At 44.3% G+C, this 15,444-nt stretch overlaps 1 protein-coding gene and 1 non-coding gene across 2 annotated transcripts in view; one reads left to right on the top strand and one right to left on the bottom strand.

Moving 5' to 3' along the window:
* Nucleotides 1-14,799, bottom strand: part of LOC147088277 (uncharacterized) — a gene marked incomplete at its 5' end in the record, with an annotated part of 39,674 nt that extends 24,875 nt beyond the window's left edge. Inside the window, 5 exons of the mRNA XM_085977958.1 lie at nucleotides 12,070-12,262; nucleotides 12,555-12,613; nucleotides 13,941-14,184; nucleotides 14,341-14,433; nucleotides 14,743-14,799. Of these exons, the coding sequence (XP_085834084.1) occupies nucleotides 12,070-12,262; nucleotides 12,555-12,613; nucleotides 13,941-14,184; nucleotides 14,341-14,433; nucleotides 14,743-14,799 (646 nt within the window). The remainder of the gene's footprint in view (nucleotides 1-12,069; nucleotides 12,263-12,554; nucleotides 12,614-13,940; nucleotides 14,185-14,340; nucleotides 14,434-14,742) is intronic.
* On the top strand, nucleotides 583-741 carry LOC147088278 (U1 spliceosomal RNA). The gene has a single exon (XR_015075463.1). It is a non-coding gene; the product is annotated as a U1 spliceosomal RNA (small nuclear RNA).
* Nucleotides 14,800-15,444: the final 645 nt, after the last annotated feature.

Here is a 15,444-nt window from a genome sequence, read left to right as displayed (position 1 = left end):
GTATTTATATAGCGCCTTTAAAATAGTTAAAACGTCCCAAGACACTTCACAGGACTATTATAAGACAACAATGTGAAACCCGCTTAGACAAAAGAATGTAGGTTTATTGGTGAAACATTTCAACCAGTGTGAGTGAATGTGACAAGTGATGAAGACTTGATGGGCCAGAACCTCACTATGTCCCTGTCGGTCTTTATGGGCAAAAGTTGAAAATTGCTTTTTCAAACACATCAGATTCTGAATTATTGTTCATGTGAAGATATGACAAATATTTACTGCAGATGCAATACATATAAGGAGAGACTTATTTCCAGAAAACATTCCGTGGCCTGAAGAATAGATACTGAGGGAGCATTCGTTTCCTTTTCAGGGCAACATGCAAATATAAATGCCTGGCTCTTAATTATTGCAGCGTTATGTCAAAGGGTATATCATTATATAATGCAATATTTTAGCAGAATCGACATGAGAAAACAGCAGCACTTCCTGAATGAATGGGGAATTTTGGTTAAAAAAAAATAATCGTTGAGTCGGTAAGAGGCAGTGAATGATGTGGCAAGGCAATGTGTGCCAATGGAAAGCATACTTACCTGGCAGGGGAGAGTGACCATGATCATGAAGGTGATTTTTACAGGACGAGTCTAGCCCATGCATTTCGGGTGTGCTGACGCCTGCGATGTCCTCAAATGCGGGATACTCGACTGCAAAATTTGTGATAGTGAATACTGCGTTCCTGCTCCCCCCTGGCTTTACAATTAAAGTTAGACTTTCAACTAAGTTCTCAAATGCACTGTTATTTTGCGTTCAATGTTAACTTTGCTTTATTCCCGGCAGAGGGAGCTGTGATACAAAAGGGCCTTTCTCCAAAACACAGCCTATTCAAATTGACTCATAAGCGATTCCCAAAGCTCACATTTCAATTTCTCTCTACGTTCACATTGATATACATCCTTACAACTAAGAAATTACATATTTTGCACAAAAAATCAAAAATTATTTGCACTTACAAGTCCACACCGCGTACAACCCGAATTTCAAATCTGCCTGCCGAATCTGCACTTTGGCAAAATGTTTAACCTTGTTAACTACAGAAACAATGAAACAGCACAGAACCAGGTCATTCTGCCCAACCTACCTCTGCTGCCTCTTTCAAAGGGCTATCCAATTAATCATATTCCTCTGTTCTTTCACTAAATCCCTGCATTTATTTTCCCTTCAAATATTATCCAAATTAACTTTTCCACATTACTATTCAATTTCTTCCACCAACCTTTCAGGCAGAGCATTGCAGGCACTCACAACAATTTGCTGCATCACTTTTCTGCACCTTCTCGAGGGCGAGGCGGGGAAACATCCTACTGGTTCTTTTGCAAATTTTCTTAATTCTGATGCCCCTGTAACTGACACTGGAAACAGTTCCTCCTTATTGACTTGTTATCGTGTATTTATATAGCACCATTAATGTAGTAAAGCGTCCCAAGGCACTCCACAGGAGCGTAATCAAACACAATTTCACACCCTGCCGCACAAGAAGTTATTAGGGCATAAAAACAGAAAATGCTGGAAATACTCAGCAGGTCATGCAGCATCTGTGGAGAGAGAAAAACAGGGTTAACTTTTCAGGTCGATGACCCTTCGTCAGAACTGTATTAGTGTTTAATTTACTGCCAGTTCTGTTTTAAGAATGCCCACATTGATGAAGTTCTGCTCTTCTCTCCAACAACTCTGTTACGCTCTCCACAGATGCTGCAGGACTTGCTGTGTATTTGCTGCACTTTCGGTTTTTATTTCAGAATTCCAGCATCCGCAGTATTTTGCTTTTGTATTTCAGATTTTAGGATACATGCCCAAAAGCTTGGTCGAAAAATTAGGTTTTAAGGAGCGTCTTAAAGGAGGAGAGACAGAGAAGTGGCGCAGTTTCGGGAGGGAATTCCTGATTTTAGGGCCTAGGCAGCTGAAAGCACACCCGTCAAAGCTGAAGCAAATAAAATAGGTATACACAAAATAGGAGCACAGAGATCAAAGGCAACATGAGGGAAAATTGTTTATGTATCGTGTGGATAGCATCTGGAATTCACTGCCTGAAAGGGTGCTGCAGGCAGATTCATTTGTGGCTTTCAAAAGGGAATTCGATATGGACCTGAAAGGAAAAAAATGCAGGGCTACGGGGAAAGGGTGGGGGTGTGGGAATAGCGGAAGTGCTCTTTCAGAGAGCCGGCATGGTCTCGACAGGCCGAATGTCCTCCTTCTGTGCTGCAACCATTCTATTATATGATCTCGGGGAGTTATAGGCAATGGTCCCTCTAATTTGTTGCTTTGTCCCGCCCGGCCCATCAACGGGCTGTGCGACCTATTCAAAATTCAGCACATGCACGTTTTTTCTCTTTAAATGCCGGATCGCCGGATGCACGTGACCTGCAGCGCGCTGCGTTTCTGCATGGCCTTGAAGTGTGTATTGGATGTACTCTGTGTGTTGGTTGGAGTTTCCAAGGAAAAGGAGGGGCGAGCCCGTGGAGAGATTTGAAAACAAGAGAATTTTGAAATCGAGGTGTTGCTGGACCGTAACCTAATGCAGGACAGCGAGCACAGTGGGTGGTCGGTGAACGAAACTTGGTGCGAGTCATGATACCGGCAGCAGGATTTTTAGAGAAGTAAACCTTTTCCATTACTTCTTTATGTATTGATGAGTGTGTGTGGTTAGAGCCATGTGGCCCATTGAGCCATAATACTCTATCTATCTCAGCCTTGAATATACGCAAACACTCAGCATTCACATCCCTCTGGGGCAGAGTACTCCAAAGATGCACAATCCTCTGAGTGAAGAAATTCCTCCTCATCTCGGTCTTAAATGGCCTAACCCTTATCCTGAGACTATGCCCCCAAGTTCGAGACACTCCAGCCAAGGGAAACAACCTCTCAGCATCTACCCTTTCAATCCCTTTCAGAATCTTGTATGGTTCAATGAGATCAGCTTTCATTCTTCTAAACTCCCGAGAGTATAGGCCCATCTCTCATCATAGAACAGCCCTCTCATGTTGTTTGCTCAGGAAAACGCCACGTTTATTAGAATGTCCTGGTGATTTTCCCTGCGACAGGATATCATTTTGATTTAAGGCAAGACTGAAATGGAACAGGAGCAAGCCTTACTGGAAGCAATGACCATGCTGGACGAAGTTATTGCGGCACTGGAGCTGCGATTGGATGCATAGTGGAGCGTTCACGATGCTCAGGGAATCGTGAATAGCACGTTTACGGAGTTGGACGCACCGCAGGTAGACTTTGGACAGGAAGAAAGGGAATGGGTTACCAACAGGCAGAGTACTAGGCCCAGGCAGGTAGTGCAGGGGTCCCCTGTGGCCATCCCCCTCTCCAACAGATGCACCACTTTGAGTACAGTTGGGGGGGATGGCTTATCAGAGGATGGCAGCAGCAGCCAACTTCCTGGCACCAGGGTTGGATCTGCTGCAGAGAATGGACTGAAAGGAGGGGTAGAGCTATAGTAATAGGGGATTCTATTGTAAGGGGAATAGATAGTCGTTTCTGCGGCCGCAAACGAGACTCCAGGTTGGTGTGTTGCCTCCCTGGTGCAAGGGTCAAGGATGTCTCCGAGCGGTTGCAGAACATCTTGGCAGGGGAGGGTGAACAGCCAGTTGTTGTGGTGCATATAGGCACCAAGGATATAGTTAAAAAGCGGGATGATGTCCTAAAAGCGTAATATAGGGAGTTAGGAGATTAGGATTGCTACCAGCGCCACGTGCTAGTCAGAGTATAAATAGAAGGATACTTCAGATGAATACGTGGCTAGAGGAATGGTGCCAGGGAGAGGGATTCATGTTCCTGGGATATTGGATCCGTTTCTGGGGGAGGTGGGGCCAGTTCAAACCAACGGTTTGCACCTGGGCAGGGCTGGAACCAATGTCCTAGGGAGAGTCTTTGCTAGTGCTGTGGGGGAGGGGTTAACCTAAAATGGCAGGGGGGTGGGTACCTGAGCAGGAAGACAGAGGAATGGGAAACAAGATCAAAAGCAAAAGACAGGAAGGAGAAAAAAAAAGTGGCAGCCAGAGAAATCAACGTTTTAAACCAAACGTGGCCACATTAAATAATAATTCTAATAGGCCTAAGAGCGTTAAAAAAACACGACTGATGGCTTTATGATCTTCATAAAACACTGGTTAGCCTCAGCTGGAGTATTGCATTCAAATATGGGCATACACTTTGGGAAGGATGGCAAGGCTTTGGAGAGGGTTCAGAGAAGATTTACGAGAATGCTACCAGGGTTAAGGGATTTCAGTTATTTGGAGAAATTGGATAGCCTGGTATTGTTCTCCTTAGAGCAGAGAGGATTAACAAAATAATATAAGAACATAAACACTTAAGAAGTAAGAGCAGTATTAGACCATACGACCCCTGGAGCCTGCTCCGTCATGCAATAAGAGCATGGCAGATCATTGACCTCAAGTCATCTTTCCCGCCCGATCGCCTTATCCCTTGATTCTCAGAGGGTCCAAAAATATATCTATCTCAACCTTGAATATAATCAGAGACTCAGCATTCGCAGCCCTCTGGGGCAGCGAATTATAAAGATTCACAACTTTTTGAGTGAAAAAATTCCTCCTCATCTCAGTCTCAAATGGACTACCCATTAACCTGAGACTATGCCCCCTTATTCCAAACACTTCAGCCAGTGGAATACCCCTCTCAGCATCTACCCTGTCAATCCCCTTCTGAATCTTTATTGTTTCAAGAGATCACCTTCATTCTTCTAAACTCCAGAGAGCATAGGCCCATTCTACACAATCTCTCATCATATGGCAGCACCCTCATCCCAGGAATCAATTTAGTGAACCTATGTTGCACCGCCTCCAAGGCAAGTATATCCTTCCTTTGATAAGGAGACCAGAACTGTGCACAGTACTCCAGGTGTGGTCTCACCAAGGCCCTGTACAATGGTATCAATACTTCCTTATCTTATACTCGAAACCCCTTGCAATAAAGGCCACTATGCCAATTGCCTTCCTTATTGCTTGCTGTACCTGCATGCTAACTTTCTGTGTTTCTTGCATGAGGACACCCACATCTCTCTGAACACCAACATTTGAAAGTTTCTCACCATTTAAAAAATATTCTGTTTTTCTATTATTCCTACCAAAGTGAATAACCTCTCATTTCTCTACATTATACTCCATCAGTCAACTTACTGCCCACTCACTTAGTCTATCTATACCCCATTGCTTCCTCTTTGTGTTCTCCTCACAGCTTACTGTCCCACCCTGCTTTGTGTCATCAGCAAACTTGGATACATTATTTTCGGTCCCTTCATCTAGATTATTAATATAAATTGTAAATAGTTGAGGCCCCAACACTGCTCCTTGCGATACCCCACTAGTTACTTCCTGCTAACCTGAAAAAGGTCCGTTTAGACGTACTCTCTTTTTTCTATCCATTAACCAATCCTCTATCCATGCTACTAAATTACCCCCAAGCCATCAGCCCTAATCTTGTGTAATACACTTTTATATGGCAACTTATCGAATGCCTTTTGTCAATCCAAATATACTATATGCACTGGTTCGCTTTTATCTACTCTGGTAGTTACATACTCCAAAAACTATAATAATTTTGTCAAAAATTATTTCCCTTTCATAAAACCATGTTGTCTTTGCCTAATAAAGTTATGATTTTCTAAGTGACTTGATACCACTTCCTTAACAATGGATTCCAGCATTTTTCCGACAACGGATGTCAGGCTAACTGACCTGTGGTTCCCTGTTGTTTCTCTCCATCTTTCCTTGAATAGCAGTGTTACATTTGCGACCTTCCGATCCGCTGGAACCTTTCGAGAGTCTAGGCAATATTGAAATATCAAAACCAATGCATCCACTATCTCTTCAGCCACCGCTTTTAGAACCTTGGATGTAGGCCGTCAGTTGTAGGGGATTTGTCGGATTTTATACCCGCAGTTTCACTTGTACTTTTTCTCTACTTATAGTAATTAAGTTAAGTTCCTGACCCTCATTACACCATTAGTTCCCCGCGATTTTCGGTGTGCTTTGTGTGTCTTCTACTGTGAAGACAGATACAAAATATTTGTTAAAGTTTCTGCCATTTCCTTATTCCCCATAATAATTTCTCCTGTCTCAACCTCTAAGCCATCGATTACTTGAGATAATCTTTCACTTTTTACATACTTGTAGGAACTCTTACAATCTGCTTTTCTATTTCTTGCTAGTTTTCTCATATTCTAATTTTTCCCTTTTTATCTAACTTTTGGTCAACATCTGCTGGTTTCTGACACTCTCCCAATCCTCAGGCTTACTGTTAATATTTGCAACATTATGAGCTTCTTCTTTCAATCTAATGCTATCCTTATCTTTTTTAATTAGCCACGGTTGGATCACTTTTCCAGTGGAGTTTTTGTTTCACAATGGAATGTATCTTGTTGAGAATTATGAAATATTTCGTTAAGTGCTAGACACTGCTTATCTAATGGCATACATTTTCCCAATCTACCTCTACCTCTCACCCCTCATAGTTACGTAATTGGTTTTATTTAAGTTTAAAACTCTAGTTTCTGATTCAGGCAAATCCATCTCAAAAGTAATGTAAAATTCCATCATATTATGATCACTCTGCCCCACAGAATCCTTTATTATGAGGCCGCTTATTAACCCTGTCGCATTACACAATACAAGATCTAAAACAGTCTGGTCCCTGGTTGATTCCATGACATATTATTCTGGGAAACTGTCCCGAAAGCATTCCATGTACTCCTTCTCCAGACTACCTTTGCTAATTTGATTTCCCCAGTCTATATGAAGATTACCATCCCTCAATATCATTGCATTACATTTGTTGCAAGCTCCTACTATTTCTTGATTAATATTCTGTCCAACGGTATTGCTACTCCTATGTGGCCTAAATGTTACACCTGCGGGTGTTTACTGTCCCTTGTTATTCCTTATCTCCACCCATACTTAATCTACTTTCTGATCTTCTGAGCCAAGTTACTTTCTCACTACTTTCCTTATGCCATCTTGAAATTAGGAGGGCCATTCCCCCTCCGTTTCCCCTCTGGCTGTCTTTTAGAAACGTCAATTATGCTGGAACATTTAGTTCCCAACCTTAGCCACCATGCAACCATATCTCTGCAATGGCTATTAGAGCAAACCCATTTATCTCTGTTTGTGCCACTAATTCGTCTATCTTGTTACGAATGTTTCACGCATTCAGATAAAGAAGGTTTATTTTAATTTTTGACCACTATTCCCTGCTTTGAACTTATTCTCTTCTGCAGTGGTACCATTAAATTCTGTCCCTTCCTGTTACATTATGCTTATTTTTACCCAATCACTACATTGCTGTGTGGCCTTGACTTTTCTCTTTAGATTTCCAAATTCCCCCACAACTCATCCTTCCCACTCCTTGTTTTAGGTTAAAGCACTACCTACAACCCCAGTTATTCGATTCGCCAGGATGCTGGTCCCAGCCCGGTATAAATGGAGCCCGTCCCAATGGAACAGATCTCTCATTCTTCAGTTCTGGAGCCTGTGCCCCATGAATTAAAACCACTTTTCACACACCACTCTTTGAGCCACGCATTTAACTCTCTGATTGCTTGACCCTATGCCAATAAGGGTTGCTTCATAGAGATATGCATAATAATTAAGGGATTTGATAGAGCAGGTAGAGAAACTAATTCCTCTGACAAGTAACCAGACGTCATACATGTAATATATATTGCCACACAGATGTTTTTAAAGTGCGGGGACGCATTACCTAAAAAGGTAGTGGAGTCAGATTCGACAGCAACTTCAAACGACAATTAGACATATGTTTGAAGGGAACTAATTCGCAGCGTTGTTGGAAAAACGCTGGGTTGTTGGATGAAATTGGTAGGCTCTTTCAAAGAGCCGGCACAGGCACGTCAGGCTGAATGGCGCCTGTTGTGCTGTAATATTCTATGATTTTAACCCCTCCATAATGATAAAGGCCGATGTGAGCTCTCCACTCACTCTACTTTTTCCTAGAGGGAAGAGGCCAAAAAATTCCCCAACTCTTCGTTTTCATTTCCACTTTCTCTGTTCTCGGATTGACCAGCCCAGAATTCTTCTCTTCACTCAGTTGTATCAGGTGCTCCTACTTCAGCATAGCCTTGGAACACAAAGGAAGATTAGAAAGATAAGGCTGCCAGTCCTTCTATCCTTCAATACAGCAAAACACTAGTTGCGGATGTAGCTCCATGGTAAGGTATTGTGTTCAATCCACACCATCTCCAAATGTTAATTTTTCCACCGTCGTTTTCTGCAAAATGTTGTTTGAGGAATTCCAACATCTGAGGCCTCGGTTAAACGTTTCTTCCATTTCTTACAATCTATCAACCGCACCATGTTTACTGCCATTCTTGCGCCGCTATTACAGCCCGTTGTTTACCCAACTGGTTTTCCAACTGCTGTATATTAATATGAAACTGTCAGTGGTCCGACTCCATCTGGGGGTGCTGTAGAGCCTCTCTTAGGGTTTTTTGTGAACTATTTAATTTTCTGGTAAGATGTTCATTGTCTTTTGTTTAGGAGCCTACCTGACAGCAAGCCTCCTCAAGGTTCCGCATTGCAGTGCTGGCTTGAACTGTATTAATGCTCTGTTGCAGTATTATTGCTGTCGAAGCATCGACCAGGCACTGAAGAACATAAATCTTACTTTTTAACTCTACAGCCTCTTTTTCCCAGTTTGACTTCTCGCCCGTTAACGTTTTTGTTCCCTCCGTTAACGTTAGATTCTCTTCTATCTGCCGTAGCTTGTCTTTTTCTAATTTATCCTGATTGTCCTCTGACTTGGTTTTAACATTTGATAGACATTATTCTACTAACAACTGTAACTGTACATTCCCGCATATCTTCATTAACCATTTCAAAGTCTGCAAAAATATTCTCACATGACATCTTGCTGTACGTAAAAGAGAAACAATATGTTAGATAACCTAACTTTCCACCAGGACTTTCGTTGATCAGACGAAAATCTAAGCAAAAATCCAAGCTCCTGCCTTATGTACAATAGATCTGGTTTCAGTAAAACGTCACACCCCCACGTTGGCCGCCAATCTGTAGCTTTCAGAAGCTCTTTATAATAATTTGTCCGTGACTACACAAACCACTCTGGGTCCAGGTATATTGTGTATCAGTAAAACAGTCCATGATTACACAAACCACTCCGGGTCCAGGTATATTATGTATCAGTAAAATAGTCCATGACTGCACAAACCACACTGGGTTCAGTTATACTGGGTATCCGTAAAACAGTCCATGACTACACAAACCACTCTGGGTTCAGGCATATTGTGTATCAGTAAAACAGTCCTTGACTACACAAACCACTCTGGGTTCAGGTATATTGTGCATCAGTAAAACAGTCCGTGACTACACAAACCACTCCGGGTCCAGGTACATTGTGTATCAGTAAAACAGTCCATGGCTACACAAACCACTCTGGGTCCAGGTATATTGTGTGTAAGTAAACCAGGTTTATTAAGCATTAAACATCCAGTAGAAAGAAGTAATACTTCACCAGACGATAGTCGCAGTCTGTTTCATGAAATCCGGCATTCCTTCTGAGTGACTGTGGCGCGGTCTCTTTACTCTCTTGCTCTGTTCTGTTGACTGAAGCTTCTCATCCTCTGGTGTTGCGCTGCTTACAGTGTTCAATAGCTGTTCCTTTGTACCTTTCTTACCCCTTCAAAATACATAGCAACTTGCAGCTGCTTGGGCTGTCTCACCATTCTGACCTTCACAAGTACGGTCTATGATTACCTCCCCTTTTCTTAACAATGATCTGATGACCTCGTTAGTTCCACTCAACCTATTTCTGTGCATTACAAATTAACCTTATCTAAGAACTTCACTTTACAGAACATCCTTGAGGTGTTTTGTAAAGAGTTTATTTTTCTGCTGCTTAAAATGAAGGCTCCAACTCCATTCTCTCTCCTATAGCTCTTATCACTTCCCCATAACATTACCGAAACCCATGTCCCTGACAGTCACCGTGTTTCTTTAGCACTGCATTCCATACTTCAGTCATTTCAAACAGAGGTTTTTAGTCAGGTTGGCATAATTTTCCCATCCTGCTTTGGTCTCAGCCATTCGCCAGTTACACAGGCATTTTAGGCTTTTAACATACAATTTCACATTTTATAGTTATATAAAAATGGTTGTAGAATGTTAATAATGTTTACTAAATCCTACAGGTAAACTCTATCGTACAGGAGACAGAAATTGAAAGACTGAAGCAGTTACAGACAGGGATAGACAGATTCAGAGGTATAGACAGGCAGAGAGAGAGAGAGACAGATGGCCAGGGACAGAGAGAGGCGGTCAGACATGCACAGAGAGAGAGACATGCAGAGACAAAAAGACAGAGAGAGAAAGACAGAGAGAGACGGGCCGAGCCAGAAGACAGAGAAAAGAGGGGCCAAGACAAAGAGGCAAAGACAGCCAGACAGATGCAGTGAGAGACAGAGACATACAATGAAAGACAGAGGCAGTAACATGCAGAGGTAGACAGTGACAGGTATATAGACAGGCAGAGACACAGACATGGGCCGGGACAGAGAGAGGATGACAGCTAGAATAAAGACAGGCATAAACAAAGAATGACAGGGACAGAACTTCCTAGAGAGTCAGATAAAGACAGATAGACAAGGGACAAAGAGACAGAGTCAAACAGTGAAAGAAATGAGACAGAGACAGATGGAGGCAGAAAAAGAGAGCAGCCGCGACAGACAGAGACAGAATGACAGAGACGACTGATAGAGCAAAAGAGACTGACAGAAACTGGAGGAGACGGAGACAGACAGAGAGAGACAGACAGATGCAGTGTCAGAGACTGGCAGAGAGAGGAAGAGAAAGAGAGAGTCGGAGAGAGACACACGGACAGAGACAGATGGACATAAAATCACAGATACAGATAAATAATGTTTATAGAATCATAGAGACGCACAAAAATAGAGAAAGACTGGCAGAGACAGAAGGACAGATACAGACAGGGAAAGAGAAAGAGAACGACAGAAATAGGCAGAGGCAGAGGTAGACAGAGAAAGGCCGTCAGATGGAGATGGACAGAAAGAGACAGTAGGGCAAAAACAAAGAGACAGAGACAGATGGAAAGAGAGAGATGGGCAGTGGTAGATGGAAAGAGTCAAGCGGTCAGAGACAAAGTGTCAGAGGCCGTCCGAGAGACAGATAAATAGTCAGACACAGAGATAGACATAGAGACAGAAATACAGAGACAGGGAGAGAGAGGGAGACAGAAAGACCGAGGTAGAGACAGCCTGACAGAGACATAGAGACATAGACAGATGGACATATATAGATAAGTAGAGAGAGATCGACAGAGACAAAGAGACGGAGACAGACAGAAAGTCAGAGACAGGCAGTGACAGACAGTTAAAGACAGAAACAGAGACAGAGCCAGACAGTGAGAGCAGGACACAGATAGTGACAGATGGACAGAGACTGAGAGACAGGGACAAAGACACTCTTAGAGAGAAATGCAGACAGACACAGAGAGTCGGGGAAAGGCAGAGGGACAGAGGCTGAGACAGAGAAAAAGACCGACAGAGACAAGGCAGAGTAAGCGACAGTAAATGACGGCAGGCAGAGACAGACAGGCAGACAGAGAAAGATGGAAAAGCAAGCATAGACAGCAATAAAGAGACAGAAACAAAGACTGTCCCAGATATATGCTGGTATGGAGAGAGAAACGCAGAGACAGATATACACAGACAAAAAGACAGAGACAGGATGGGCAGAGACAAAGAAACAAAGACAGACAGACAGAGATATTGACAGACATGAAAAATACAGTGAAAGACAGAGGCAGTGACAGACAGGGACAGACAGTGACAAAGAAATAGACTGGCAGAGGCACAGACCGATGGGTAGCGACAGAGAGAGGCTGACAGACAGAGTAAGAGACAGGCAAAGACAAAGACAGACAGGTACAGACTTGAATAGAGAGACAGACAGACAAAGATGGACGGACAGAGAAAGGTGGAAGGAGACAGAAGGCCAGAGATACAGAGACCGAGACAGATGGAAAGAGAGGGTCTGGCAGAGGGTGAAGGGAAGAGACAGAAGGACAGAGACAGACGGAGAGTGCCAAAGAGACAGAGACAGCCCGAGAGACAGACAAAGACATTGATACAGAGACAGACACAGAGAAAGACAGACAGAGACAGACAGATAGAGGCCGACAGACAGAGGGGCAGAGGCTGAGACAGACCGACAGAGCCAACGAGACAGAGACAGGCCGACAGTGTCAACGAGACAGAGACAGAAAGGCAGAGGCAAACAGATAAAGACCGAGACAGAGAAAGACAGTGACAGCGACAGAGGCAGATGTACAGAGGCAGACGGAGAGAGACAGAGACAGAGAATGCAACCGACAGAGACAGGGCAGAGACAGCGACAGAGAGTGACAGACAGAAAGCGACAGACAGAGAGAGACAGGATAGAAACAAAGACAGAGATAAAAACAGAGACAGCACTGATAGATCCAGGCACAGACAGAGATAGGCAGAGACAGACATGCAGAGACAGACAAAGAGTGACAGAGGTACATAAACAGAAGGACAGAGATAGGAAGGGCGAGACAGATTGACAGAGACAGATGGCCAGATAGAGGCAGATAGACAGACAGACAGAGACAGACAGAAAGCGAAAGACAAAGGGAGAGTCAGATAGATAGAGGCAGATACAGATTGAGGCCGACGGACAGAATCAGACAGGAAGGGACAGATGGACAGAGACAGGCGGACAGAGACAGATGGACAGAGACTGTTCGGTAGCGACCGACAGAGACAAACTGAGGCACAGAAAGAGACCTGCAGTGATAGGCAGAGAAAGAAGGACAGAGACAGACTGATGCAGCGAAAGAGACTGACAAAAACAGGGGGAGATGGAGACAGACAAAGAGAGACAAATGGACAGAGATAGAAGGAGAGAGGCAGACAGACAGAGACAGACGCCGACAGAAACAGAACGACAGATGCAGACGGATAGAGACAGAGAGATGCAGAGCCAGAGACCGGCACAGAGAGAAAGAGAAAGAGAGAGACAGAGCGAGACACACCGACAGAGACAGATGGACAGAGAATAAGAGACATGGATAAAAAAATGTTTATAGAATCATAGAGACGCACAAAAAACAGAGAAAGACTGGCAGAGACAGAAGGACAGATACAGACAATGAAAGAGAAAGAGACCAACAGAAACAGGCAGAGAGAGAGATAGACAGAGAGAGACCGGCAGACGGAGATGGACGGAAAGAGGCAGATGGGCAAAGAGAAAGAGACAGACAGATGGGCAGTGGCAGATGGGAAGAGACAGACGGCCAGGGACAAAGCGACAGAGGTGGACCGAGAGGCAGACAAATAGACAGAAACTGAGATAGACAAAGAGACAGAAATACAGAGACAGAGAGACAGAGGAAGACAGAAATACCGAGGTGGATACAGCCTGACAGAGACATACAGACAGAGACAGATGGAGAGGTATAGATAAATAGAGAGAGATCGACAGAGACAAAAAGATGGAGACAGACAGACAGTCAGAGACAGGCAGCGACCGAGAGTGAAATACAGAAACAGAGACAGAGACAGACAGTGACAGTGGGACACAGATAGTGACAGATGGACAGAGACTGACAGACAGGGACAAAGGCAGACTTAGAGAGAAATGCAGACAGACACAGAGAGTCGGGCAAAGGCAGAAGGTCAGTGATTGAGACAGAGAAAGAGCACGACAGAGACACGGCAGCGTATGTGACCCTTAATGACAGACAGACAGAGACAGACAGACAGACAGAGAAAATGGAAAAGCAAGCATAAACATCAATACAGTGACGGAAACAAAGACTGGCCCAGGTATATGCAGGCATGGACAGAGAAACGCAGAGACAGACATATACAGACAAATAGACAGAGACACGATGGGCAGAGACAAAGAGACAAAGACAGACAGACAGAGATATTGACAGACATAAAAGAGACAGTGAAAGACAGAGGCAGTGACAGACAGGGAGAGACAGTGACAGAGAAATAGACTGGCAGAGGCACAGACAGATCGGTAGCGACAGAGAGAGGCTGACAGACAGAGTAAGAGACAGGCAAAGACAAAGACAGACAGGTACAGACTTAAATAGAGAGACAAACAGACAAGAGATGGTTGGACAGAGAAAGGGGGAAAGATACAGAAAGCCAGAGACACAGAGACAGAGGCAGACAGAAAGAGACAGTCGGGCACAGACAGATGGGAAGAGACAGAAGGACAAAGACAGATGGAAGGCGACAAAGAGACAGAGACAGCCCGAGAGACAGACAAAGAGGGTGATAAAGAGACAGATACAGAGAAAGACAGACAGAGACAGGCAGACAGAGACCAACTGACAGAGAGGCAGAGACTGAGACAGAACGATAGAGTCAACGAGACAGAGACAGACTGACAGAGTCAACGAGACAGAGACGGACAGGTAGAAGCAGACAGTTAAAGACAGAGAGAGAGAAAGACAGAGACAGCGACAGAGGGAGCGGTAGCGAGACAGACGGAGAGAGACAGAGGCAGAGAATGCAACCGACAGAGACAGGGCAGAGACAGCGACAGAGAGTGACAGACAGACAGCGACAGAACGAGAGAGCCAGGATGAAAAAAAGACAGAGATAGAAACAGAGACAGCACTGGTAGAGGCTGGCACAGACAGACATAGGCAGAGACAGACATGCAGAGACAGACAAAGAGTGACAGAGGTACATAGACAGAAGGACAGAGATAGGAAAGGCAAGACAGATTGACAGAGTCAGATGGCCAGATACAGGCAGATAGACAGTGCAATCAACCACCACCTAGACCGAAGGGTGTGTTGATGCGGGATGGAGGACACAAGCACAGTCACAACATTATAAATGAAATACAGCAGTTAGCTGTGTTTAATTTTTACAAAACGGGGGAAAACAGTACACGTCTGGCAAAATCCAACAACATATGATGTTCAAAAAGAATAATGAAGGACAAAACCATCACCTGCCACGGGTGGTTAGGAAGGCAGTCCTTAAATCAGTTTTCCCCAAAAAACAATAAGCCAGGGTTACTTTACAGCTGGATCATTCTCAGCCAGTCCAGGGATCACATCAGGCTCTCAGAACTCAACAATATTCCACCCGGGTTCAACAGCAGGCCTCCCTGTGGCAGCTGCAAGCTGGGCCCCAACAGCAGTCTTGGCTTTGTTTGGCTTTCTCCTCAGGTACTGGCCCTGTCCAGGCCCTCTCCTCAGGCACTGGCCCTCTCCTCAGGCACTGGCCCTCTCCTCAGGGGCTGGACCTCTCCTCAGGCACTGGCCCTCTCCTCAGGCACTGGCCCTCTCCTCAGGCACTGGCCCTCTCCTCAGGCACTGGCCCTC

This window comes from Somniosus microcephalus, unplaced genomic scaffold, assembly GCF_052327205.1.
Source record: "Somniosus microcephalus isolate GS21.2 unplaced genomic scaffold, FLI_Smic_1.0 unresolved_chr5, whole genome shotgun sequence".
Classification (NCBI taxonomy): domain Eukaryota; kingdom Metazoa; phylum Chordata; class Chondrichthyes; order Squaliformes; family Somniosidae; genus Somniosus; species Somniosus microcephalus.
Note: the sequence above shows the minus strand (reverse complement) of the source record. Positions and strands in the feature narration are given on the sequence as shown.